General features: G+C 51.3%; 1 protein-coding gene across 1 annotated transcript in view; it reads right to left on the reverse strand.

Moving 5' to 3' along the window:
• The window catches only part of Ankrd33b (ankyrin repeat domain 33B), a 50,585-nt gene that overhangs the window by 12,974 nt on the left and 9,709 nt on the right, over positions 1–27,902 (reverse strand). Inside the window, exons 2-3 of the mRNA XM_090331182.1 lie at positions 11,759–11,888; positions 3,683–3,823 (exon numbers count right to left, since the gene is read on the reverse strand). Of these exons, the coding sequence (XP_090187308.1) occupies positions 3,683–3,823; positions 11,759–11,888 (271 nt within the window). The remainder of the gene's footprint in view (positions 1–3,682; positions 3,824–11,758; positions 11,889–27,902) is intronic.

The raw sequence follows: 27,902 nt of genomic DNA on the forward strand, positions 1-27,902 counted from the left end.
GAGGGAGAGAAAGAGAGGCAGGGGAGAGAGGTCTGGGAGTGTGGCCTAGTGATAGAGTGCTTGCCTAACATGCAAGCCCTGGGTTTGATTCCTTAGTACCACATACACAGAAAAAGCTGGAAGTGGTGCTGTGGCTCAAGTGGTAAGCCTTAAGAAAGCTCAAGGACAGTGCACAGACTCAGCCCCCAGACTGGCAAAAAAAAGGGGATACCCTATCTGAAAAGTAATAAAGCAAAATGGACTGGAGCTCAAGTGGCAGAGTGCTTGCTCGCCTGGCAATAAACAATAAAATAAATGAATATTCATATAGTACAGAAATAAAATAAAACTCACTTCTCTGGGAAGAGCTGTAGGCTAACCTAGTGGTGTCCATAGCCAGTGAAAATACTCTAGAAGTTAAGTAAGTACTCTGACCACAGCCCAAGTGGGAGATTCAAATGCTCCCCGAAAAGCACCTGTCCATGCATATTTTAGGCAAGAACATGGAACAAGTGAGAAAGGGAAAAAATTAAAGGAAGATACTCTGCAACTTTTCCTATTTAAATTAGTTACATCAGTGGCTCTAAGCTGGAGGCAATGGCCCCAGGGGATGTGTGGCAGATTGAAGGCACTTTTGGTTGTCACTAGAAGACAAGAATCCTGTCCCCACGTGCCACCAGTATCAAAGTTAAGAATTCCTCAACAAGCAAGCCTAAAGATCTCCTCACAAGAGACTCTTCAAAGAGAAAAACATTACTGGTCGCACAAACTTGCCAAAAAATGATAAGAATAAACAACCCAAACTGATGTGCAAGAAGATTTTATCCACAGCAAGGGGGCAGGGGAGGGGGTTGGGGAGGGCGGGGAGAGGGAAAGCATTCCGCCTCCCCTCTCCATCCCCATCTCTTCCCCAGGCAGGGGTACCACCTGCCTCACTGGAGCAGAGGCTGAGTGGAGGATGGAAAGCAGATGGAGGGAGCTGGAGGCAGGGTCCTGGCTCTGGATTGTTTCTGTGACCTGGACCACTCAGTACCAAGTACCCTATAGGCGTCACAGCAGAGGAAAGCTCCAGGCGGATGGATTCCAGACGTTTGATGGGGACAACCCTACAGGGCCTGGGGAGGGGCAACAGGGCCCAGAGTGGATATGAAGCTCCCCGAAAAGCTACATGGCCACAATGCAGTGGAATTTGCAGTTCCTGAGGGGAAGACAGGAAGATGGAGCCCTGTCCCTGAGCAGAGCCATGGTCTCAGGGGATCTAAGATCCCACAAAAGCCATCGAGGCCTCAGACCTCTGACATGCAGGGAAGGAGCCACAGGGATTCTGTGATTAGACAGCCAGACCAGAGAAGAAGAAAAATACTTGGTGACTCAAATTAACTTGATAGTCCAAACACACTTGATACAATGGATATCATACTTTTTTTTTGGTGAAAAAGTATATTACTTCTGGAATACTTGCTCATTAAATACGTCTTTTGAAGTATGATGTAAAAATCAAGGTTAATAAATTCTTTAAATAAAAAATAACCTCTTGGGGCCGGGAGTTTGGCCTATTGGTTAAAGTGCTTGCCTAGCATGCATGAAGACCCGGGTTCGATTCCTCAGTACCACATACGTAGAAAAAAGCCAGAAATGGTGCTAAGGCTCAAGTGGTAGAGCTCTAGCCTTGAGAAAGTCCGAGGACAGTGCTCAGGCCCTGAGCTCAAACCCAGGACTGGCAAAAAAAAAATAACCTCTTAACAAATAAAAAAATATATTACTGTGGGGTGCCGATGGCTCATGCCTGTAATCCTAGTTACTCAGTAGACTGAGATCTGAGGATCATGGTTCAAAGCCAGGCAGGCAAGAAAGTCCCTGAGACTCTTATCTCCAATTAAACACACACACACACACACACACACACACACACACACACACAAGCTCAGGGACAGTGCCCAGGCCCTGTGTTCAAGTCTCCCCCCCACTTAAAAAGCACAATACTAAAAACCAACACCCAATTATACTAGGAAAAGCAGACAGTGTACTCATTACCTTACTTATGTAATTGTAACCCCTGTTCATCATCACCTTTACAATAAAGATATATTTATGTTTAAGCAGATGGTGCCTCTGCCAACACAAAGACATCACTTAACCACCATTTAATTAGCTTCTTACTGCAACAGAACAGGCACGCCCAACAAAGAGGAATTTTAACCAAGTCCTATCTTCCTGTAGGGGCTGGTGGCACACACCTGTAATCCCAGCTACTCAGGAGGCTGCAATCTGAGGAATGTTGTGGCTCAAGGGGAAGGGTGGTAGCCTTGAGCTGAAGAGCTCAGAGTTTAACTGAGCTGGTACCAAGGTGATCCCTGATCTCAGTTCCAAGTTTGGAAGGACAGTCACTTAGCAGTTTATGATTGAAATCTATGGCCCTGAGAGTCTGAAAGTCTTGTCCTAGCGCAGTTCAGGGGTGTGTGAGAGAAAGATCAGAGCTCCTACTTTTGTGGATGGGGATGGGAAAGGCTTTCTCCAAGATAACAAGGACAAAGAGGCAAAGGGTTGGTGCCTGTGACCCAGCTTCTGCCCCCTAAAATTTCCACTCTGTGACTCATCAGAGACACAGAAAACTGCTACACAGCACCTTGTCGAGGAGCTCCAACCCCAGCAAACTGAGAGCACTCTGCTGGTCACCCCATCACCAACCCCAGCAAACAGGGGACAGCGTGGCCTGGCGCCTCTCCATCCCACAGCTTGTTCTCTGAGAATACATTCCCCAGAGAACAAACGTGAGCCCTGTTGGGAAGCATCTGGGTGAGCGAGAGGGGGCCTTAGGCCGGGCAAGATGGCTTACACTTGTTCTAGTTACTAGGGAGACAGAGGTCAGGAGAAATGCAGTTCAAGGCTAGCACTGGCAAAAAGTTTGCACGATGCCATCTCTGGGTGTGGTGATGAATTTCTAATGCACCCTCTACTACAGGAATGGCCCAAACAAAAGAAGACTACGAGAAAATCAACGACAGGCTTGGCAGCAGGGGCTCATTCCTGTTATCCTAGCTACTCAGGAGGCTGAGATCTGAGGATCGTGGTTGGAGGCTGTTAGGTCCTCCTGGAAGAAATGACTTCTTCCCTTCTCCTGAACTGTGAGGAGTTTCCTTTTGGCAAACCTTACCGAAGCCAGCTTGGGCAGGAAAGTCTGTGAGACTCTTATCTCCAATTAACCACCAAAAAGCCAGAAGTGGCACTGTGGCTCAAGTGGTAGAGCACTAGCCTTGAGCAAAAAAGCTAAGGGGCAGTGCACAGGCCCTGAGTTCAATCCCCTGGACCAACATCAAATTTAAAAAATAAATAGATAAAGTAAAATAATAATGAGGTGTGGCTCTAGTGGAAGAGCACCGCCTAACAAGTATAAGGACGTAAGTTCAGACCCCAGAAACAGACCCCAAGGAAACAATGTGTGCCAGCAGCGACCAATCCAGTGAACCTCTACCCCGGCCCCCAGCCACTCCCAGACACAGCCTGAAACCGTTTGCTTTGGGCTAAAACCAGGCTCCTCTCAGCAGTGACACTATTCTTGTTGCGCCTGCCAACTCCGTTCCGTTAGGGGTCTGTTGTATTAGAGGGGTGGCTGTTTGCCAGTTTTACAACCACAGCTTCATGTTCCTAGGGTCTGGAGGCTGTGCGGGAGACACAAGATGGATGGACGGACAGATGGACATACCTGCCAGCATCAGAGCTCGGATGCATTCGGTTCGGCCCTGCATGGCGGCTTTCATGAGTGCTGTGAAGCCCAAGACATTCCTCCTCTCCAGGTCAACACCCGGGAAGTAGTTCAACAAGTAGTTGGTGATGGTGGCGTGGCCTGAAAGAGAATTGTCCATGCATGTGAGTTCATGTGTCTATGGAAAGTGCTCACTCTTGAAAGGGAAAGGGGAAGGAGAGGGAGGGGGAGGGGAGAGAGGGAGGACAAGGAGGGGGAGGGAGAGGAAGAGAGAGGGAAAGGAAGAGGGAGAACATGATAGAGAGGGGGGAGAGGAGAGAGGAGGGAGAGAGATGGAAGAGGGGGAGGGTGCAGGGGATGGGGAGAGGGAGGAGGAGAGGGAGATAGAGACAGTGAGAGAGAAAGAGAGAGTGACAGAGAGAGATGCTGTGTCATCCACCTGGCCTGCCATCTCCTGTGCCCACTTTCCTTTTGGCTCCCCAGGCAGAATTCTCCCAGCGCCTAGAAGTGGGGAAGGCCGAGGCTGCTGCCCTGCCAGCCCTTCCTGCACTGCTGTTTCAGGGGGGCCACGTGGAAAGCGTGGCCCTCTGTGCCACAGAGGCAGGCAGGGAGAGCAGGCAGTGGCCCAGGGCCTCAGTCTCCCCTCCCTTACCCTCCCTTCCAAGCCAGGCAAGGCGCTGTTGTCAGCTCCCAGCAGGGGCTGCTGAGGCAAACAGATGCTACTGAGCCGAGAAATGCAGCACGGGCATGTGCACATGCGCGCACGCGCGTACACACACACACACACACGCACACACACACACGCACGCACACACACACACACGCACACACACACACGCACGCACGCACGCACACACACACACACACCTCAGGACTGCAGACACCCAATCCCTGACATAAACCTCAGCAGGCAAGAGTAGTCCCTGGATGCTATCGCTTTCTCCCCTCCCTCCTGTCCTGCCTCCCACCGGCTGGATTCCCCTCACTCTTCTCACTTGGAGGATTTGAGAGCATGGCTTAAATGGCCGCCTTCACCCACAGAAAACCCATCCTCAAGACCTGCCTGTGTCCCAGCACTGATCCCCGAGTCTGTCCCCGAGGGGGGGTACACTGTCCCCTCCTCAGTCCTCCCACAGCTCCTCTAGCCCGCCCGGCCCCCTAGAGCACAGTCCTCGCCTCATGGCCCTGACCATGGGGCTGGACAACACCTGACAGGCTGCTTCACCACCCTGTGGTTTCCAGCCACAGATGCCAGCAGCAGCCCAACCCCCCCTCCTGCCACCACAGTGAGAGCCAGCCACGTGTGCAGGCACTGCCACGTGTGCAGGCGCTGCCACGTGTGCAGGCGCTGCCACGTGCCCCCTGAGAGCCCCACCAGGGTCCCGGCTTCTGGCAGGCTGGATGTCTGTGTGTGGACAGGAAAGCTCTGACAGCGCTGGGAGATAACCCCCCACGCCTCCCCACCCCCTCCACACCTCCCTCCTCCACACCTCCCCACCCCCCCATGCCTGAGGCCCCATGGTGGGGCTCTGGGAACATCTGGGCCTCCACTCTAGCCAAGACCCACTGCACTGAGTGTCCCCCGGGGGACACAGCTGTCCAGACAGGAACCCCAAACCATTTCTGAGGCGCACCTCACATCCTGCTGTGGGGCCACTGCCCAAACATTCCTTGAATCCTGAAACTGCCTTAGCACCAGCTCTCCAGATAAAAACAGACAAGAGTCAGCCCTGGGGCTCCTCTGCAGTGTCCACTGTGGACAGCCAGCTCCGCGAGCTCCGGAACTCAACCAGGGTGGGGAAGCAGCAGTACACGCCAGCAAAAGCAGGTGCCACGTGGCTGGGATTGCTGGCTGTGGAACACGTGGGTTCCCATTTGTAGCAGCGCTTTCTGGGGTCACCAACAGCCCTTGGCCTCCTCTGTGGAGAGGGGGTGAAGGCCGGAGGTCAATGGCTTAACTGTGGTGGGTGGAAGGGAGAGAATCCTTTGATCTGTTTGGCTCTCCACTGCCAGGGAGCTGTTTGCCAGGGTCTTCGTGGAACACACGGCAACTCATTCAGAGCCATTTCTTTAACATGGGTGCTAGCGTGTCACCCGGGTTTTCTGCAGTGTGCTCCCTGCGCTCTCTCCCTGGTAGCATTCGCAGGCAGGGAAAGGAACACTGGACAATGCACCAGCAGAAGGCCCACTGCCCAGATCCGCTGTGCATCACACACCGAGTTCAGGCGAACGTGCAGACTGCAGAGCCCAGCAGTACTCACCCTCTGAAGAAATCACTCCTGCCTTCCCCTGGCTGTCCAGAAGGTCAGGCTAAAACTCCACCACGAGGTGACCCCGTGCAGTGGGAGCGGAGGGAGGAAGAGAGCCTTCCAGGAAAGTACGAACACTATCATTTCTTCTCAAAGGAAACATCACACATTACAACACCCATAGGTGTAGTGCAATGCAGTCAAGCTGGAGCCCAGCTCAAACCAGACATTAGAGAATGAAATGGGTGCCTGAAATTCCAAGAGAAGCCTTTGGTTTGGTTTGGAGTTACTGCTCTAGCAAGGGTTGAACTCAGGGCCTCCAGCCTGCCAACAAGGCACTTTACTGCCCCCAGAGAGCCTTTATTTATTTTTTTGGAGAGGGCTGCATAGTTTTGGCCATGCCAGCCTAGACCATGATCCTCCTTCGTCAGGGTATACGTGAGCACTACCATTCCTGGCTTGCCTGTTGAGTTGGGATTTTCCTCACTTTTTGCCCAGGCTGGCTTTGAACACTGCCCCACCTCCAACCTCCTGAGTAACTGGATTCCAAGCATAAAGCCACCATGCACAGCCTTTAGAGAAACCTTTCTAGAAGACAGTCTCCTAGCACAGACCCCAAGGACACTGCATCTCCCAGTGACCCTTGTTCTGCCCAAGAAGGGGTACAGACCAGACCCCTGGATTTGGATGCACAGCTTACCGCTGTGCCCAAGGGCATGGGCTCAAGTTCAAGTCCGAGGGCCAGAGGGGAGTCACGTGTTCCTCATCTGTAAGATGGCGAAAAACCACAGGAGACGCCTGTGTTCAAGTTCCCAGACAGATCTGGTAGCAGAAAAAACACTCAATGATCCACACGGCTGCTTCTCCCACGGGGGAGGGGGTGCAGGCCCACAGGTCCTGCTAGCTGCGTATGGTGACTTCTCTCCAGAGGGGGCGGTGCTGGGGCAGAGTGGGGTGGACCAGTGGCATCTTCAGGGCAGTTCCTCCAAAGTGCTCAGCCCGCCAGTCCCGAGCAATCCCACGAAACACATCACCACATCCCACGGGGGCCTACTCTACAATAATCCCGGCCCCCGGTCCCAGAGGCCATCCAACACGGGCCTCTGCCCAGTTAACCCTGGCTACCCCGGAGACCGAAGCCAGTGTGGAAAGAAAAAGATACGAAGCTCCATCTCCCACTAGCCAGCGAAAGGCCAGGCTGGAGTTGTGGCTCAAGTGGTAAAGAGTGTCAGCCTTGAGTGAGCACGAGAATATCAGCAAGGAAAACAAACCAAACCAAACAACAAAGGAAAACCAAAACAAGGTAGGCTGGAGAAGACAGACTAAGGCAGTGGGGGGGGGGGGCATGTGGACTTGGGGTGAGTAGCCAGAGGAGCTTGGGGCCTCAGACGTGCACAGAGGTCTTCAGCCGTGGCCCTGGGCAGGGAGATGGGGCAGTTGGTGGCTGCACCGGGAATCAGAGAGGAGGGAGAATCCGGCGCCTCGGCTTCTAAGGAAGGGAGTGGTCAAAGGAGGAGGGAAGCCAGACCACTCTGGGCACTGTCCCATCCCCAGGCTGTCTTGGGGCGCGCATGGCCGTGTGAGAAGGGGGAGGTTGTGGTATCCAGACCTGAAGGGGCTCAGTCCCCCCATCTGCGGTTCCTGGAGGACCACCCCCAAACTCCACTGGGGAGCACGGCTATCACAGCCTCACAGCATCCGCTCTCCCACCTGCTCCGCACAAGGAGCCCCTCCACTCCCCACGCTTGCAAGTACCTCCTCTTCCTCCTCTCCCATTGAAACCTTAGGGGATCTGCTCCACAAGGCAAGACCCAGGGCCACAAAAGAAAACACAGAAGATGCCAAGGGCTGGAGTCCTGGCTCAGCAGTTCTGTACCACAGGCCAGGCCCAGCCCTGAGCTCAGAGACAAAAAAATCCGAAAAGGAGACGAGTCCTGTCTCTCCTAGGCTGGGGACCCCTCCCCTGCGCTGTGTGGCCATTGATAACTGCAGATCTTCTCCAGCCAGCCTGACAGCCCACAGCACCCCCTCCCTGTGACCCCAAAGCTCCCCTGTCAAGGGAAATTCGAGTGATGGATGTCTGCAGGGGCAGAGCCAGCAGTGGGTGCAGTGCGCTAACTTGGGCTCCCCTCACCCCCGTGACTCAGCCCTCCCCCTACAAAGATTGGGCCCAAACAACCTCACTGCTCCCAGGAGAAGCAATGCCAAGAACACAGCAGTTCCAGCAAAAAGCCCTCAGGACAGGGTCACCAGCTTAGGCACAGCCATGTGCAGAAGAAGTCAAGATGAACCAACCCATCCCAGCCCAGACATGAGCAATAAAAATGTCTGAGACTAGACTGGGGGTTGTTTGTTATGCAGCAGGCTCCAGCCGGCCCACATCTTGACCTGCGATGCCAGTTCCCAACTGCTCGGGCAGTGAGGCCAGAGATTGTCCTCAACACTGACCACTAACCACGCTAGTCACGAACACCCAGGCCACAGGACTGACCCTTCCCTTAGCCATTCCTTCCAAAGCGAGCTCTTCCCTGTTGTTCCGGCCAGGCCAGGACCCCTGACCTTACCGACCATGGTCCTCCATTCTCCACTTAGAAACCTCCAATGGCAGGCACTCAGCAGTCTCTGGATGAGAAGTCTCCAGCTTTTCCCGAATATAAAGCTCATTCACTGGATGTTTAATGATCAAGCCATAAGCCACATCACTTGAGATTATGCAGACATCACCATAGTTCGCAGTGGCTCGTTCACCCTTATCTAGGATGCTTCCTAAGGACAAGCAAAATGTGTATTCCTTCCTCAGGGATAAGCAGACCTGATCTAAGTGTGGGAAAATGTGATAGAATCTATAAACACTTCACTGCTTTGAGTCACACTGTAGTTCCCCAGAGCCAGCCAGTAGAGGGCGCTGCCAGCTTTGGAAATCATTACATTCCCCCATTGTGGTGCAGGCCAATAGAGGGAAAGAGCTACAGGTGGGGGTACGGGGTGAGCCCCTCCTTCCTGGGGGGAAGGGAGCCAGGTGCCTGGGTCCAAACACCATAGCCCTTAGGACGAGTGTTGAGGAGCTGTGGGCCCACCACCTTTTCATATCTTATCTAAAACACTAGAAGCAGAAAAAAGAACACACTTTAAAACACTGTACCCCAATGCTGTATAGCACAGACAGCTCCCAGCCACCAGTCAGTCCCCAACACCCAGGTATCTTGGCCAGGGATTCGTTTTGCCACAGGCTGGGGAAACAACCCTGGCTGGATGTCTTCAGAACTCTGCCAGAAGCTTCGGGAACTATTTTCCTATCTTATAAGAAGGGATCGAGGCTGGGACCAGCCCCTCTTCCTGAGCTGCAGTGTGGTGTGTAGCATGGGCCCACCAAGGAAAAGTGAGTGAGTTCCTGAGACACCGGGCCAGGTCCTGATGTCACTCAGCCACAATGTGATGCCACGCACTGCCACCTTCAGAACTCTGCTGCAAGACTGGCGGTGTCCTCACTGTGGGAGCCCAGAGGACCCGCAGACCAGAGGCTGGCGTGGGGATGGGCAACACTCCACTGACAACAAGAAACACTGTGGAGCTGGAACAAGAAACATTGTGAAGACAGCGCTTTGCCAGGACGGCCAAGACACTGGGCCCTTCGGGAAAACTGCACGTCCCCACGTCATTTCCTGAGGGCCACTCACAGCTGGGGGAACCTTCCATCCTGATGGGGATCTGTACTTCAACAGGCCGCCCATGGCTCACGCCTGTCATCCTAGCTACCCCGGGGTCTGTGCCTTGCTGCCTGAATGCTGGCTGAGGGCCCCTCTGGGCCACCAAGATCTGCTGCGTCCTCTCAGTGGGTTCCCAGACCAGCACCTTGGCATCCCAGAACCCTAGAGATGCGCCCATTCTTGGAGCAATCCCAGGGGAAACTCCATGCTCAGCCGACATTGTATTCAAATGCCACAAGGAAGGCAGCTGCGGCCAGCCTCAAGGGGGCTGTGCAAAGAGGGGGGGCCCGGGTCCAGAGACAGGCGAGGGGTGACCATCCTCCTGTTCCCGCAGGGAACAAACCAGAGAAGGCTTTCGTTCTGCACATTTGTAAACAGACTTGAATGCCCTTCCCTCCCCTACTGCATCGTAAGCAGTTCTGTCCCCTGTCCCCTAGTTTGATTGGTGGGGAGGGCATGGAGATACAAGCCAGGGTTAAAACCCTGGCACAGACAGGGTGGGGCTGCAGACAAGACGGCTACTTACAGGAAGCAGGGTAGGATAACAGAAGCCAGTGGAAAGGAAAACACTTTAAAACAAGAAGGAAGAAAACATTACAGCCATGATTTCTTTTGTAAAAGACTAGAGGGGATAATAATAATAATAATAATAATAATAATAATAATAATAATAGGCATCAAATCACTAAGAACAGTAGGGGGTCCTCTCATCGTCCCATCACTGGTTACGTCCTCTGAGCTGTGAGCCTTGGCCCACAGGAGGGGGGCCAGCCTCCCAATCAGGGTCTTGTCCAGCCCAGACAGCTGAGCCTGCATCCACGGGGTCTGCTCCTGGCCTGCCTGCCGCAGGCCAGTGGGTGCACGCCACCTCCCCCAGGTGCTGAGGGGCCTGTGGGGAATATGCAGGGAAAGGCCAGGGTACTGCACTGATGCTGCTTCTTGGGGTGATGATGGTGCAGGGTCAGGAGACAGATGCTGCCTCAGCAGGGGCGTCTGCGGGCAGGGAGAGAAGAGTCCAACCAGCAAGCCCGTGAGGAAACACCCTCACGCTTTCCTCCCCATTTGCCCAGATTTCTCATATAACAAAACCCAGCGGAGGAAGGAATGTATTTGCCAGTGTTCACAGCTCTGCTGAAAGAGGTAGGGAATGATACAAAGACACGCTGAGCAGAGAAAGGGACAGACAGAAGTGAGGAGAGTGGCAGGGACAGGCCGGTTCCAGAGGAAACTGGACTCCTGGTTGGAGGTCAAAGGCAAGAAGGAAGCTAATTCCTAAATGGAACTCAGCCTTTGCCTCCCAAGTGCTATGACTGTAGGCATAAGCCACCTTGCCTGTCCAGATACTGTTTTTAAATCGTATTTTCCACAGATTTGGAACCTGAAGATACAAACAGTGGACTGCAATCTTTGTTATGTCAAAGGGAAGGAAAGGAGGCAAGAGGAGAGGAAAGAAGAGACAAAAGGGAAGGAAAGGGTAGAAGGAAAGAACGGGGAGAAGCCAGGTACTGTAATTCTAGCTATTCAGGAGGCTGAGAGCTGAGGATCGAGGTTTGAAGCCAGCAAGGGCAGAAAAGTCCCTGTTAAGACTTTTATCGCCCAAAAAAAAAAAAAAGCTGGAAGTGGTGCTGTGGCTCAATTGGTAGAGCGCTAGCCTTGAGCACAAAGAGGTTCGAGGGCAGTGAAGGGGGGAGGGGGAGGAGAGGGGAGGGACAGTTCTACCACAGGGGAGTTCCAATATACTTGGCAATGACATCATGTCCTGGTCTCCTGAGATAGCCAGGACAGACCCATGCCACATCCACTTGCAGAACTAACTCGCTCACTCGTCTAGGCTCTCTAAAGCATTGCCTGTGTTGCTTTAAATCTGCAGGTGAGGTGCTCAAGGTACCGAGGGGCTCTCTAGCCTGGCATCTAGGAGGGCTGTGGAGGTCTGGGCGAGTGTGCAAGCTGGCTGCTCTGGACCACCCGTCTACCCCACACCGAGCTCTGCCCGATGGGTAACAGCTGACCATGGCACTCAGGCCATCACCTGCTCCTCGCACCTGTCACTAGGTCAAGGCCCATGTCCCTGGCCCCTGGCAACCTCGCTCAGAGCCACAGAGCCTGCAGCCCATGCTTACCTGCCTGTGCAGCCGTGATCAGAGCTGTGTTCCCCTCGCTGTCCTGCCAGTTGACGTCAACGTGGGGACACTCTGCCAAGGCCACCACAGCATCCACAAAGCCGTGGTAGCAGGCAACAATGAGGCCGGTCTAGAAATGAAGAAGGGAAGCAGGTCACAACAAAGGTCCTGAGACACCCCCCCCCCATGCCTCCAGAGCAGGGTGAGCAGCTGCGGGTTCTCCCTGGTGCCAGGGGAGGGCAGAGTCTGGGTGGCTGCCCTGGCTGGACAGCTCCACAACCAGAGGCGGAAGAGCTGCTGCAGGCAACATCTGCACACCACTGAGTATGTGCAGCGGTGACACTGATGGGCTGTGCCTCCAGACCCCAGGAGCTAGGTCCCAGGGGGCTCTGATGATGATGAGCGGACATGGAGACAAATGGCTTGTCTGTGGCTGCAGGCCGGGAGGTGAGGGGGGTCTCCTCAATCTAGGGGTCACCAAGGACGGCCAATGGCTGGCTGACCGGGCTGGATTAAAAGAGTGCAGCTCAACCCCCGCCACTGTGACTGCTCCAGAACCGTGGGGCAGTATGGCTGTTATCTGAAGCTAAGATAGTTGTTTCTCAGGCCCAAGAACAGAGCTGGAAAGATGATGTAGGAAGCCGTGTGTCAACGCTGACTCTCCTAAGACTGAGTAGAGGGACTGGCTTTGTGTATAATGACAGTGTCTTCTCTATTGGCTTCACGTCATTTACTTGGGTAGATTTCCACACCAACTCTAGGGGGTGATGGTGGCCACAAGCGTCTGTCTGCTTGGTTCAAGTCCAAGTACTTCATTCTTTGGGGACTGACCATCTCCAATCCAGCACTCTACGCCAGTCTCCTCCTTGAGCACAGCCATTGGTCCGGGGAAGAAGCATGCGGCCTAACAGAGCCAATGAGAAACAAGGCAGTCCGGGCGGCTGCTACACGCAGAGTTGCCTCGGCCGCGGTTGGCAGTGCGGCAAACAGGGAGGTGCAGGGCCCAGCCGCCATGGTGCCTCTAGAGGAAGATGGTGGCTGGAGCCATCCCCAGGGAGGATGACCCAGTGGAAAGATAAGACACCCAGCCCCGGGGGCCACTGGAGGAACAGCTGGATCCAGCCTCAGCTGCGTGGGTTCGAGATTCCTCATTCGTGTGAGGTGATAACCCCTACATCTCTTTTGCTCTCTTTCCTTAAAGGGTTCATAGCCACAGCTCCTTAGAAATGGGTTATCACCAAGCACAATAGGAACCTTCCTAACTTACTAATGCACTCACTTGTGTAGCTCTGCGACAAAGGATGGTTTATCAGTTCCGTCGAGTCCCCCAGGAGGGCGGCACCAAGAGGAATGAGATTAGAACCCACAGAAGGGCCTCAGAGAGAGAAGCCTGTGGGAAGCCTGTGGGGTGCATGGAGAATGCCTGATGCCAGTGGGCATCACCCTATCGTGTGTCTTTGTGGGGTGATGAGTGCCTCTGTGGACTTATCTTCCTGCTTCCTTACAGCCTGCGACCTGACCCTCAGGATGGGGTCTTATACCTATAACCAAAACCTGCCTCAAGCAAACCCCTATGGATAGCCCCTTAAAAGTGGAGGATGGAAGCTGGGAGAGGTGGCTCACGTCTATAATCCTAGCAACTCAGGAGGCTGAGATCTGAGGATCAAGGTTCAAAGCCAGCCCAGGCACTAAAGAACCTGAGACTCTTTATCTCCAATTAACCATCATAAACCCGTAAGTGGCACTGTGGCTCTAGAGGTAAGGCAGTAACCTTGAGTTGAAGAGCTCAGGGACAACGCCCAGGCCCGGGGCTAGGTCAGTAGTCTTGAGCTGAAGAGCTTAAGGACAGTATCAGGCTCAGAGTTCAAGCCCCATGATGACAAAAAAAAAAAAAATGGAGGATGGAAAGATTCCTTCAGTTTAATTATGTCTGTCCATTCAACTTGTTCCTTGCTCTCATGGGCAAAAACACTATCACGTGAGCCATTTTTCATCCATGTCATGGTGGCTGCGGGGTGGAATCTGCAGGAAAGGGGCAGAGACCCTCCCCCCGAACCCACCACACCTTGAGCTCCAACTGCCAGCCTACAGAACTACACAAAGAAATCTCCACTATTTATAAGCCACAGCTGGCATGACTTCTAGCCACGGCCTCAGACAGGTGGGTACAGGGAGATGACAAAAATCAACCCAGGACAAGTACCAGAGAGCCAGGGCCACTGTCGGTCAGTACCTCATAGCGGGTGTCAGGTTGAAGTTCAGAGCAGCCCACAGTGGGCCCAGATTATTAATGAGCAGATCTGGAAAAAGAATGTGTTTTTGAGCATATACCCTCTAGCCCTCGTAGGACCACAAGTTCCAGGCCAGCCTGGGTGACATTGTGAGACTCTTAAAATAAATTGATTTTTCATGGCAAACCCTCCCTGCTACTTCAGTAAGACTCTCAATTGCTCTTCTCAAGCAAACTCACAAATGTTCCCATTTTTAACATTCTAGAGAATAACCACTAATAGTTAACACTGACATTTGTACCACAGTATAATCAACTCGATAAAAAGCTACCAGAATCTTCTAGCTCAAGCATCCTTCAAAGTGGCTTGTCCTATGTTTACAGTGCTGTTTTGTGGTCCTATAATTCCAAAGAGAGCAGCAGGTGGAGGGTCTGGGGCTGAGATCTTCGTAAACTGGAGTTTTCTAACCCTACCCTGCCGGTCCACAGCTGACTCAAGCACGCTGGGACCCTTCCGGGGCCATGCATGGCTCTTCTCTGGATGAATTTTTACTCTAATTTTGTATGATTGACTGCCGTACCATAAATAAAACATATTGAATACAATGGAACCTCTCTCCTAATTACTCATTTTTTTCATATTTACTACAAAAAATCAGAATATGCATTCTTTGCAGGCCATCCACTCCCCCAGTCTAACAGACACTGTCATTTGCAAACTTCCTCAGTTGCCAATTAACAGAGCTTTGGAATAAAGACCTTTTGTCTCTTCCAGGATTATGCCCGTAATCCTAGCTACTCAAGAAGCTGAGATACGACGATCATGATTGGAAGCCAGAAGGAGCAGAAAAGTCAATGAAACACTCATCTCCGATTAAACACCAGAAAGCCGGAAGTGGAGCTGTGGCTCAAGTGGTAGACCACTGACTGGCCTTGAGCAAAAATGCCAAGCAAGCACTGAGACCTCCAATTTCAGGCCCCATATGACTGAAAAACAAAACCAAACAAAACCCTCCATGTCCTCTTGTGAAGCCACGCTGGAAATAATCCTAGGAAATCCTCTTCTGTGTGGGTCCCATACCTGCTACCCAGGCCAAGCCTATTCCCAGGGCGGGACCAGGGCATAGTTCTGCACACCAAATGCCCGCGCCATCCTCTACCTGTAGGTTTTCCATGATCAAAAACACTTCCGTTCATTGCCACACATCCCATGGGAAGCAGAATTGTCTGTCCCCAGGAGAAAGCCACTGAGGTACCTGGAGTAGCTGGGTGACAGCTGGCTGTGACCCCTGTGGGGTACAGAACCTGTGCTTCCTCCGATCTACTCAGGCTTCCTCCCATCTTGCCACACCCAGCACCTCTGCAGTCTCACTAGTCCAATGCGTAGAAACGGCACATTCTTTTAAAACTGCATTATCCAGATCGCTAGTAAGACCCAAGTCTGTCTAGATTTCCTCTTTGATTAGTGATTTATTGGTTCCCTCTACCCTTTTCCTATTTGGCTTCTTCTTCATTGATCAGTCCAGATTCAAGCACTGTCTAGAAGAAATATACTGGGAACCACAAATGTCACTGAAAATCTTCTATGAGCACACTAATAGAAACAAGAACAAGGTGGGTGCTGTGGTTCATGCCCCTAACCATAGATATTTATAAGGCAGCAAGTGGGAGCCTGGTGGCTCAAGGCATAGGCAGGAAGTTCCCAAGACCCCCCCTCATCTTGACCAATAAAAAGCTAGGCATATGGCCAGGAGTTTGGCCTAGTGGTAGAGTGCTTGCTTAGCATGCACAAAGATCTGGGTTCAATTCCTTGGTACCACATACATAGATAAAAGCCAGAAGTGGTGCTGAGGCTCAAGTGGTAGAGCTCTAGCCTTGAGAAAGTCCAAAGACAGTGCTCAGGCCCGGAGTTCAAGCCCAGGACTGGCAAAAAAAAAAAAAAAAAAAGCTAGGCACAGTGGGACACATCTATTTTCCTTTAGTGTTCATAGGAAAATCAAGACCCAGGCCAGTCTAGGCAAGAAGTGAAGCCCTATTTAAAAACCTCCCAAAAGAATAACAATAGTTAAATAAGAAAAAGAACAAGTTAATCCTAATAACATATATCTATATATATATAATATTATCATTTCAACATGCAATCAACACAAAATCCAATGCTACATTTTACTTTCTTTGCTGTGGCTGAGCTCTTGGATGGACCCAAAGGTCCTGATTCCCACAAAGGGACTTGTGGTTACTTTCTCTGCACTGTCCACTTCATTTCTTCATTTGCCACCCAATTTTCCTTTTGTTGTGGTGGTGCTGGGACTGGGGTTTGGACTGCAGGCCATGAACTTGCTAGGAAGATGCTCCCCACCACTTGAACAGTACCACCGTTTCATCAGGGTCTTACACTTCCGTCCCCAACAGGCCTCAGACTGTGGTCCTCCTCCCCTCCAGCCTTCCAGACGCCCACCATCATCTCCCTTCATTCCCCCTCAGACTGTCTGTGAACCCTGATCCTCCCATGTAGCTGGAATTATAGCCATGTACCTCCTTTTATTGGGGAGTGGTCGTAGTGGGGTTTTCACTGTCCCACTTGAGCCACGACTCCAGCTCTGCCTGGGGGTGGGATGGTAGCAGTATGAAACCTCTCAAGATTGTCAGGAAAATGCGGGGGGGGGGGGGGAGCTGGAGGGAAGGATAAGAAAGTGCACAAAAAAGCTAGGTGCCCACGGCTCATAATCCTAGCTACTGAGGAGGCTGAGATCTAAGGATCAAGGCTCAAAGCCAGCCTGGGCACAAAAGACCTTGAGGCTCTTATCTCCAGTTAACCACCAGAAAACCGGAAATGGTACTGCGAGACTCAACAGGGTAGATCACGAGAGCTTAGGGGTAGCGCCCAGGCCCAGAGGTCAAGTTCCACAACTGACAAAAAGAAAAGAAACACGCAAAAAATGCAGATGCCCCGGGCCATGTCCTCCATCCGCTCCTGTCTTTGGCTTTGCTCCAGCATGGGAAAGATAACCACAGACCTGGGTGCGAGCAGAGGCCAGGGAAAGATGGGGAAATACAAAAGGGGAGGAGTGGGGGAGAGAGAGAGGAGGAGGAAGGAGAGAGAGAGGAGGAGGGAGGGGAGAGGGAAGAGGCAGGAGGGGGAGAGGGGGAGGAGGGGGAGGAGGGGGAAGAACAGCAGGAGGGAACAGGCCAGGGCTCTAATCACTAGCACTGCTCCCCGCCACCCATTCCTTTTCCTCTACACAGGAGGCTCACACCCGCTGTGTCCTTCTCAGGATTCGGCTGCAGGAGCTCTGATTGGCTTTAGGTGATGAAATGTGGGTTCAGATGACAGGCTGCGTGCTTGCAAAGCGTCAGCTGGGAGAGACGGTGCATGACTGTGCCTGTGTTGAGCCTGTGATGCTCCAAGAAGACAGCTCAGTCTGGCTGGGGACGAGGTGCCATCAGGCCATGGAGCCATGGAGCATAAGCACCTCTTACTCGAGCTACTGAAATTAGGTGTGTTATCACAATACACGCAGCCCATCCCATGTGCATGTATGTGCATGTGTGAATAGTGCGTGTACTTACGACCGCCACGCGTCCACAGCTGCCACTCCAGAAGATCAGGCCTTTAACACTATGTCATTGCAACGAGCGCTGCGTGACTTGCACTCCTCAAAAAATGAGGAGGTGGGCTGCGAGTTTGGCCTAGTGGTAGCGTGCTTGCCTAGCATGCATGAAAGTCCTGGGTTCAAATCTTTGGTACCACCTACACAGAAAAAAGCTGGAAGTGGTGTTGTGATTCAAGTGACAGAACTTGAGAAAGCCCAAGGACAATGCCTAGGCCTTGAGTTCAAGTCCCAGCACTGGTAAAAAAAAAAAAGAGGACTGTAGTTATGATCTATTCATTTCTTTTATGTGTATCCGTCCTTAGGTTTGAACTCTTTTTTCTTTTGGTGCTTAAATCCAGTCGCAGACTTTCCTGCCCAGGCTGGCTTTGAACTGCGATCCTTGGATGGTGGTAGCTAGGACTACAGGTGTGAGCCACAGCTCCTGGTCCTTCCTCCTGCTTGTTTTTGTGCTGGTACCGACGCATGAGCTCTGGGACTCACACTGTCACTGGACTTTTTTGTTCAAGACTTTTACCGACCTGCGCCTGTTTTTCGGTGGCTCATTAGAGAGAGAGTCTCATGGACTTTCCTACCTGGACTGGCTTTGAACTGTGACCCTCAGATCTCAGCCTCCTGAATAGCTAGGTTTGTCAGTGCCCAACAATATTTCCTCCTTAGCTGGCAAAGCAGAAGTCAGGTCAAGGATCCAGTCCTGTCCCTCTGCTTCCCAGGCAGGACCCACACACCGTGTGTATTTGCTGACTGGAGCGAGCCAGGGCCTGCCAGCTGGGCCGACGCTGGGGGCCCTGGGGCCAGGCTGGCCCAGGCAGCAGGAGCTGCAGGCTTCGTCTTGCTTCTACATTCCAGCAAGGAAATGAAGCTTCCGAGGCCCCTCAGTGAGGCCAGCGTTTACCCCAGACATGGGGACAGCCCGGGCTAGCTCCCTGCCCCCCCCAATAAACCAGGGGGCCTGAGAGCACCTTCCAGGGATTCATTTTCAAATAGGAAGTAGGTGGAAAGATCTACATCTGCAACAACCCCAGAGTATCCTGGTTCGTTAGTACATTCCAGGCCACTGCCAGGTCACAGGACTGGGGATGAGGGACTCACAGGTGAGGACAGGAAAGGGCTCCCGAACAGGACAAGTGAAAATGTAGTAACTGCAGCAGAGAGAGGATGGGGCAGGATCCCTCTGTGGGTGACCTTCTTGTGCGTATGTACTCGCACCTGTGTATCTGTGTGTGTGTGTGTGTGTGTGTGTGTGTGTGTGTGTGTGTGTGTGTGTGTGTGGAAAGAGAGAGATGGGAGAAAGGAGGGGGAGAGGGAGGAAGGTAGGGAGAGAGCTCCATAATCTCTAATCTGTCTAATCTGTCCTTCACCTCTACCTGAAGGCAGTCATGCTAGCACCCCCTCATCAGCCGCTCAGTCTGGGGTTTCTACCTTAGATGTACACAGTTAATACAACATGTCAAGAAAACAGAACTTCAGTTCTGTTCCTTAAATAAACAGTACGTACTGAAATGGCACAACAGCACAGGCGGAAGCTTGGGCCCTGTCTCCATACCATTCTGTGTCACACACAGACCTTTTGTCCTCTGGTGGTACTGAGGTCTGAACTCTGGTCCTCTTGTTTTTGCTGTGTTGTGTTGGTGTTGTAATAGGGTCTCCCTTCCTGCCTGGGCCAGCGCCTAGGCTAAGATCTGCCCAGTGACTCTTCAGTGGTTAGCGTTGAGATCTCCTGGATTTTTCTGTCCTGCTAGGCTTCAAACAGTGATCCTCTACTCTCCCACGCAGGAGGATTCTAAGTGAAAGCCATGGGGCCTGGCTGCAATATGCCTCTCCTATTTACTCCTCAGCAACTAACGCCTTTCCCTCTGCTCCCACACTGAAGATGTCTAAAGACGGGAAACCCAACTAGGCCTGCTGGCTCAGATTCTCCTCAGCCTCTCCCTGCAGCCAGGGCAGGATACTATGGCATAAGAAGACCTCCTGACCTCCCTCAGACCTGCTGGGTCCAAAGGCTAGGGGAGGAGGGTTCTTAGCCTGAAATCATGGCTGAAAACTCCAGTACCTCTTAGGCAAATCTCCACTGTGCATGGCTAATGTTGGCAATGGCCACAGCCTGCAAGACAGCCCAGGGGTGTCTGTCTCCTGATACTGGCCCCTTTGCCCATACCTTCCCTATCACTGGCTCTGGCAGATACCAGCCACCCTGCCCCCCAGACAGTGGGCAGCCCCGCAGGGTGACCCAAGAAGGGAGCCAGCAGCCCACACCAGCGGTGAGGAGGGGCTTTAGAAGGGGACACATCGCCACCACCAAGTCCTCCTGCAGTGGCAGTCAAAGTCTTTTCTTTCATTAGTGTCTATTAACTGCACAAAGGAGTTTCACAGTCGTATTTCCATCAATGTGTTTTAACCATTATTTACCTTCATCCAGTTGTTCCTGAGCCACAGAAACTATGGGAGAAAATCAGTGAAAACGTCCCTCCTGCCACCAGGCTATCCATGGGTACTCAGGTGCCACATCACGTCCTGAGGGGCCAGCAGCAGAGCCACACACAGCCTCCTGGGGCCTGCACAGACCAGCACGTGTCTCACATCTGTCCTGAGAACCAGCTCACTGCGCTACGGTCACATAAACTTATGTGGAGGGAGGTGATTATCATTACTACTGTCCTAATAATCATAGATACGGGCTAGCTGTTACGCATGCTAGGTGCCGTTCAATATAATAAATTCCCCAAACAGCTATGAATAAAACTTCCCTGTGGGGCACTAAACACAACTCATCTGTCCTTAGAAGTCATGAGAACATGGGCTCCCCACCCCCAAAATGTTCTTTTTGAAATTAAGAGGAAAAAAAGCAAAAAAAAAAAAAAGTTCCTAAGGCACAGTCATGAGAAGAGTATTAAATAGTAATATAAAGTAGAAGCAGATATACTTTAACCAACAATTCTTCAAACAGAATCTAACAATGCATAGAAAAAAGCAACAAGAAAGGGACCAGGATCTCAACAGAGACCATTGCTAACCAATGAAGTGATCTAGGACCTCTATTTTTTTTTTCTTAGTAAAAAGTACCATTTAATCATCAGAAAGTACAAAGTTTAGGCAATAAAAATTCCAACGAAGCTTCCATCTCCCACTTAATCTCACAGGCTGTGTGAAAAACCACACAATGAAATGAGAGCTAGAATTCAAGGCCTGTGCTCTTATTTGCCGTTTCTACTCAAGGCTAAGTGCTCTATCTCTTGAGCCACAGCTCTACTTCCAGCTTTTTGGTGGTTCAGTGGAGATAAGCGTCTCACAGACTTTCCTGACCAGGGTGGCTTCAAACCTCCCTCCTCAGATCTCAGACCCCCAGTAGCTAGGATGACAGAGCCACGGGTGCCTCTACAGCTTTCTTAAAGACAATGTCCTCACAAATGTTGGTTTACAGACGTGACCCATGGTGCGATGACCTCAGTGTCACATCACACAATGTGACGGCAGACATTTGCCTCATGGGTTTAGAGTGAACAGGTGTAGTCACACCCACCTAGACTTAGAAGATTTCCATAGAAATGTGTCCCCTGGAGAAGGGTCCCCCTAACCTCCAAACATGGGCCCCCTCTACGCTGGTGCTGCAGCGTACCAGGCCTGGCTGGGCACTGAGCAGACAAAGATCAGCACTGAGGCCCTTCCTCTCAGGAAGCTCCCTGTGTGGCAGGAAGTAAACAATGATGATACTCAATCAGCCTGGGATGCCTGGGGGGTGGGGGGGAAGATGGCATGGAGTCAGGCTGAGCCTTTGTGCTCAAACTGCAGAAAGATGCCCCCGGGGCCAGGAGGCAACATGGAGTGGCAGCAGGGATTGAGTCCTGGAGTCTGATGTGTCCTGGCTAGGGGGGACACAGGAGGAGGGTCCTGATTACATCTCAGTGGGGAGCTGGATCCCCTTCGTTTCCATACACCTGGCTCCAGGTGGGTGAGGCCAGCCTTGCCCTTTTTCTCTAGGCTCAAAATATTCTTTAAATATACACCCCCTCCCTGCTTGCTTTAAGAAAAACAAGCTGCCAACTCATGTGTGATCAGAGATAGAAATGACACGAACAAGTCTGACTCAGAGCCATCAGAGCAAGCAGCCGCAACCCGCCATCTCGGCTCTCTTCAGGATGTCTGCTTTGCAGGTGTTTATTAATGTCTCCTCACGTGATTTTTTTTAATGTAAAACAATTTAAATTATAACCTTTTCCAAATGTGAAGGTACCTGATACAATGATTCATCAGAGGGATGCAAAGTAAACCCACAGAGATACCACATGCATCCACCAGAATGGCTAAAATGAAAGACATTGGCAATACCAAATGTTGGCGAGGGTGTGGAACTCTGGGTTTCCCCGTGAGAGGGGGTGGAGAGTGGGGTCACCACCCTGGAAACTGGTACATGCACATCTTTATGACCCAAGAGATCCCCTCCAGATCCGCCCCCAACAGAAACCACACGGATGCCTACAGGAAGGTCCGAGACTGTACAGAAGGCTTGATGTAGAGGAGTTCAGTTGCAAATAGCAAGTGTCTGAATAAGCTGCTATGATGACACACACCTATAATCCCAGCTCACGGGACGGTGGGGTGTAAAGTGGGAGACTCGCGAGTTCAAGACCAGCCTGGGCTACACAATGAGACCCTGCCTCAGAGAGAGACAGACAAGACAGTCCAAATCCTGCTAGATACAAACTTAGGAAAACTGCTGAGCAACAAAAGAATACGTGACACACACAATAACTCTGCTGTACCTCAAACACATTGTCTTGAACTGCCCACACACCAAAAAGTGTAAACACACACACAGCAAAGAAGTGCAACACTCTTAGCAAATGCACCAGGGCCAGAAATCTAACAACCAATGGAGGAATGCACATGTCTGCAACGTCATTCGACGTGAGTAAGCAGTTCCTATTAGCCAGTGTAATTAACGCTAAGGGATGCGGGCATTTTGTTGTCATGGTTTGCTTTTTGTTTTTTCCTAGCCTGGATCCATCTGCCCCTCTCGAGGGAAGAAGCAAGGATCCCAGACTTCTCAGGACAAAAGCGCTCCATGGCCAAACCCTGCTTGAAAAACCTATCCACAAGGCCGGGCGCGGTGGCTCAGGCCTGTAATCCTAGTTAACTGGGAGTCAGAGGTCAGAACATGTCAATTTCAAGGGCTGGGGAAGAGTTCATCCAGCCAGTGGCAGGCTGTGGTGGTGTAAGGCTGTCATCCCAGCAACGTGAGGAAGCACAAAGAAGGACCTAAAGCGAGACCCTGTCTTGAAAATAACCAGTGTGGCTCGAGGGGTAGATCCTAACCCTGTGAATAAGAGCTTGTCTGGAAACGGGGTCTCTGCAGGTAATATTTTAGGGAAGTGGGGGCAGACACAAGAAAGACAACATGAAAGTGGAGGGATCCACCTTGCACAGGGGCTCTTCGCGTTGTCAGCCCCAGATGTGGGGGGGGATGGGCTAGGCTTCCCTCTGCTGTCACTGGACTTGGGGACTAGTGTAAAACTGTAATGCCCATGTGCAGACCACCAGTGTGCTCGGGGAGAATTTGCACACCTCCCACCCAACACCAGTGCCTCCCTTCTCTGCGCCCAACCCCACCGGAATGGCCCTCACACACACTGACCCCCTCCCTGCCTTCTCTCCTCTGCCCCCTCTTCTCCTCTCCAACGCCACACTCCTTCACAGGACAGCAATCCAGCTCTCATGTTTCCTCCCCCTTAAAAATGGCACTTCCTGAATGCCCCTCCCTCCCTCTCTCTCTGTCTCTCTCCACTCAGTGGAAAAGTCCAGAAGTCCAGGCTGTGCCATGCAGCACACAGAACATAGCTGGCTCCAGGGCACACTGCCCCCCCCCACTTCAGTCCCACCTCCCGAGCCAGGCAGGCACCCTCAGCCCAAGTCCAGCTCCACACACTGCCTGCACTGGAGCAGGAGACTCTCCAGGACCAGGCACTCAGTGCCTGCTGGAGAGCCCTCCAGGTCCAGGAAGCTCAGGTCCAGGAAGCTCCCTCTGCCTTGGGGGAGGAGGGAGGTTCCAGCCACACCTCCATCACAGTTATCTAAGCGTGATCTTACTCTTCACCTGGCCAGCAGTCCTGTCCTATCCTCCACTCACCAGAGGATATCTCTAATCTTGCCACCTGGCCCTGGAGCCACCCTCCCATCCCCCGACCTGTGGTCAGCGAGGTCCCCAAGGGCGCCCAGTCTGGCAGGTCTGCATTCCTGGCATCATCCATCAGTGAACTCCCTTCCTGTTACCTCATTTTCTGCCAGGAAGTTGTTATTCTTAGAGTCCTGCCTCACCCCAGCTAATGGAAAAAACGCCCTGCGGAGACTTGAGCATCAGCTCTCAAGGTCTCCCAGAGACCTTGAATAGCCTATGAGGATGGAAGGATGGGTGGATGGGTGGATGGAAGGATGGAAGAATGGAGAATGGACAAAGGCATGAGAACCAGCAAGCCAAAAGGACTCAACCAAGGATGTATGTGTGTGCATGTGCATGCGTGCGTGTATAATATTTATTTAGCTTGAGAAGCACACACTCTTACTACTTGAGCCACACCTCTGCCCAGAATTTTGGAGTGTTCCTGCAACAGGCTGTCCTGGCTACAAGAACTCCTGGCAGCTGTGCTCAGAGCTTGGCTCACTGCAGAGACTCATATTCTACCACCCCAGTGTACCAGAACAAGCAACCACACTGAGGTTCAGAGCCAGCTCAGTGCCTGGGTCAAACACCCAACAAGAGAGTTCATAAGACTTTTTTTTTTTTTTTTTTTTTGCCAGTCCTGGGGCCTGAGCACTGTCCCTGGGCTTTCTCACGGCTAGAGCTCTACCACTTGAGCCATAGCACCACTTCCAGCTTTTTTCTGTGTATGTGATACCGAGGAATTGAACCCGGGTCTTCATGCATGCTAGACAAGCACTCTACCATTAGGCCAAACTCCTGACCCCCTAAGACTCTTATCTCCAATTAACCACCAAAAAGGCAGGAAGTGGGAGCTTCGGCTCAAGTAATAGATCACTAGTAAAGGACAGTGTCCAGGCCCTGAGTTCAAGTCTCAGGACCTTCACCAAAAGAAAAAAGAATATGGGAACAGGTGCTCCAGAGGAATCAGCTGCAGGACAGTGACAAGAGCCACCTTCTCGGAGGCCTGGGACAGCTGAAAAAAAAACAGAAGGGTAGCCTTCTTCATCAGAGACATGGCGCCACGTGCCCTCTTCGGGGCCTGGTGCCCTCTCCAGGCTGACTCTCGTGGGGACTGGCTCTTCCTGATCCAGGTAAAAAGTGACACTCTCTAAAATAACCAGAGCATAAAAAAGGCCAGAGATGTGGATCTCTAGTTCAAGCACCAGCACCACGAGGAAAAGAGGAAGGAGGGAGGAGGGAGGAGGAAGGAGGGAGGGGAGAAGAGGAGGGAAGGAGGAGGAGGAGGAGGAAGAGGAGGAGGTCTGTAGCTATACACACTTGACTGATGCACTGAATGTTCCTTTGCATGCAAAACCGTTTCCATCCTCAGTGATGTTTGTTTGGCTTTTATAAAAATATAATCTGACCTTGCCATGCAGGAGTAGACTCAAAGTACCTAATCATTTGCATGGCGCTTATCCTTCCGACTCCCAGAAATGTCCTCTTTTCATAAACAGGACAACATGACTGATTGGAAAATGAACAAATACTTTGCAAATCATGCCCAGCACACACACACACACACACACACACACACACACACACACACACACACACACACACACACTGCTCCAGCGTGTGGGCAGCTAACATCCTGGAAGAAACCCCCTTGGGTGAGGCACAGCTGGGTGGCACACAGCAGAGTCCGTTAGTTCCCCATCCATGCATCTCCCCAGCTCCAGGGACCTGACATTCATGAGAAGCATTTGCACACGCAGATGGTGCCTGGCGTTACCATGCCTCCAGCAGCCCCACTGCCTCTGATTCATCCCTTTCCGTTCTGTTATTCCACTACAGGTGCTCTCCGCCATTCTCAAACCAGAAGCAGGGAAGTTGCCCGGGCGTCCACCAGCACGATTCTAACTCCCCAAACCATGGTGGGAGCGCAGTGAGGGCTGTGTGACCCCCATCCACAAAGGCGGGAATGTAACAAGAGGAGCTCAGTTTTGCTTTTTCTAAAAGAAACCGAGTTAACAGCTAAAGTTTTGCCAAAAATAAACAACAATACATGGATCAAAGCTGAGTGAAAGAAGCTAAGATAACCTGCAACAAGGCAGGTTTATAACTCTCATTATTGATAATACGAATGTTACCTGTTTCAACTTCTAGACTCAAAAAGCCTACTTAGAGAGTCTAGAATATGGCATTCATTGCACCACAGGAAAAGAGATGGAAGAAGACAGCATAGGACCAGGGATGTAACGGTTGATGGAGGGCTTGCCTAGTAATCAGAAAGCTCTGGGTTCCATCCCTCGCATGGCAAAAAATATAAACATTTAAATAAATAATAAAAGATAGTATGAGAGGCAGATAGGAAGAAAACGGTGAAGAGTTAAAAACGTCCCACCTAGCATAGGAGGAGTTGAGAATTATAGTCTAGAACTGGTATTACAGGAACCAAAGCCGATGAGGCGTCCACCTGCAATCCCAGCATGTGCCAGGCAGCAGCTTGAGTCTGAAGCCAGCCTGGACTATGTACCAATCTCTAAGCCACACTGGACTACCTAGGAATACTCAGTCTCAAAAACTATGTATTCTAGGGGCTGGGAGTTTGGCCGAGCATGCACGAAGACCCGGGTTTAATTTCTCAGTACCACATACGTAGAAAAAGCTAGAAGTGGTGCTGAGGCTCAAGTGGTAGAGTTCTAGCCTTGAGAAAGCCCAAGGACAGCGCTCAGGCCCTGAGTTCAAGCCCTGGGACTGGCAAAAAATATTTTAAAAATATGTATTCTAACGTATATTCATGCATATACATGCATTTATACAAAGCCTTGGGATAATACATATGGAAAACTATGTTAGGTTTCTCATCAGCAGAGAAGTGCCACAGAAGAAAGTGTGGGTGGCTGAAAGCCGAGCGGGCTCACTGCGTGCACAGGCAGTGGCGGGAGTCTGGGCAGCCTCTGTCACCCTTCCTGCTCTCACTGCAAACCACTAGGCCTGGCAAAAAAAAATTATGCTAAATGGACTGGGAATGTGGCTTAATGGTAGAAGGCTATGCCTAGCATGTATGAAGCCCTAGGATCAATTCCTCAGTACCACATAAAGAAAAAATAAACAAAAGAAATTCAAAGAAGAAAAATTCAAAACTCATGCTAAAAAGCAATTGAAAATAAGCAGTCACAATGAGTTTATACAAAGACACATTTAAATATCAGCAGAAGTGTATTAAATACCAACGTGAAGTACGAACAGTATTTTACTAAAATGAGTAGTGAAGAGCTGGTAAATGTATGTAAAATATAGACAGCCACATTAGTAAGCAAAGTAATATGAATTAAAATATTAATGAGACACCATATGCTCTGCCATAAAGATTATATTTCAAGACTCCACAGGAAAACAGATCCCTCACTGGACCAGAGCCATAGCCGTATAGGAAAGCAGTATGTTTGGATCTTCATCTCCTACCCTAGGCCAGACTGAGTCACTAAATCCACAACCATAAAAGCACTGGCAGAAAATTCAGATGACCACTTCCATAAACTTGGCTATTAAAAAGCAATCTGAAGCATGGCAGCTAGGCCAGAGAACAGTGAGAAATAAATAAATCAGCAGGGTCCGGTGGCTCACGCCTGTAATCCTAGCTTACTCAGGAAGCTGAGATCTGAGGATCAAGGTTCAAAGCCAGCCTGGGCACTAAAGACCTTGAGATTCTTATCTCCAATTAACCACTAGAAAACAGGAAGTGGCAAGGCGGCTCAAGGGGCAGGATGGTAGCCTTGAGCTGAAGAGCTCTGGGACGGGGCCCAGACCCATAATTCCAGCCCCACAACCAACAAAAAAAGAAAAGAAAAGAAAGAAATCTGACCAGACACAAATTTTAAATTTCTCAGAGAAACAGGCACAAGCCACCAGGGACTTGCACTTTTAACTAGGAGACCCTTCCACTAAGATCTACAAAACTGACTCCAGAACTCCCCCCCAAAAAGCCATCTGAGTCCTCAGACTTCTAAGACAACAGGGCTTGAGAGCCTTACCAAGAACTTTCATTCTCCTTGCCTTCCCCAGGAAAACACTCTCTCTCTCTCTCTCTCTCTCTCTCTCTCTCTCTCTCTCTCTCTCTCTCTCTCTCTCTCTCTCTCTTTCTCTCCCTCTCTCTCTCTC

This window comes from Megascapheus bottae, chromosome 4, assembly GCF_031878675.1.
Source record: "Megascapheus bottae isolate mThoBot1 chromosome 4, mThoBot2.hap1, whole genome shotgun sequence".
Classification (NCBI taxonomy): domain Eukaryota; kingdom Metazoa; phylum Chordata; class Mammalia; order Rodentia; family Geomyidae; genus Megascapheus; species Megascapheus bottae.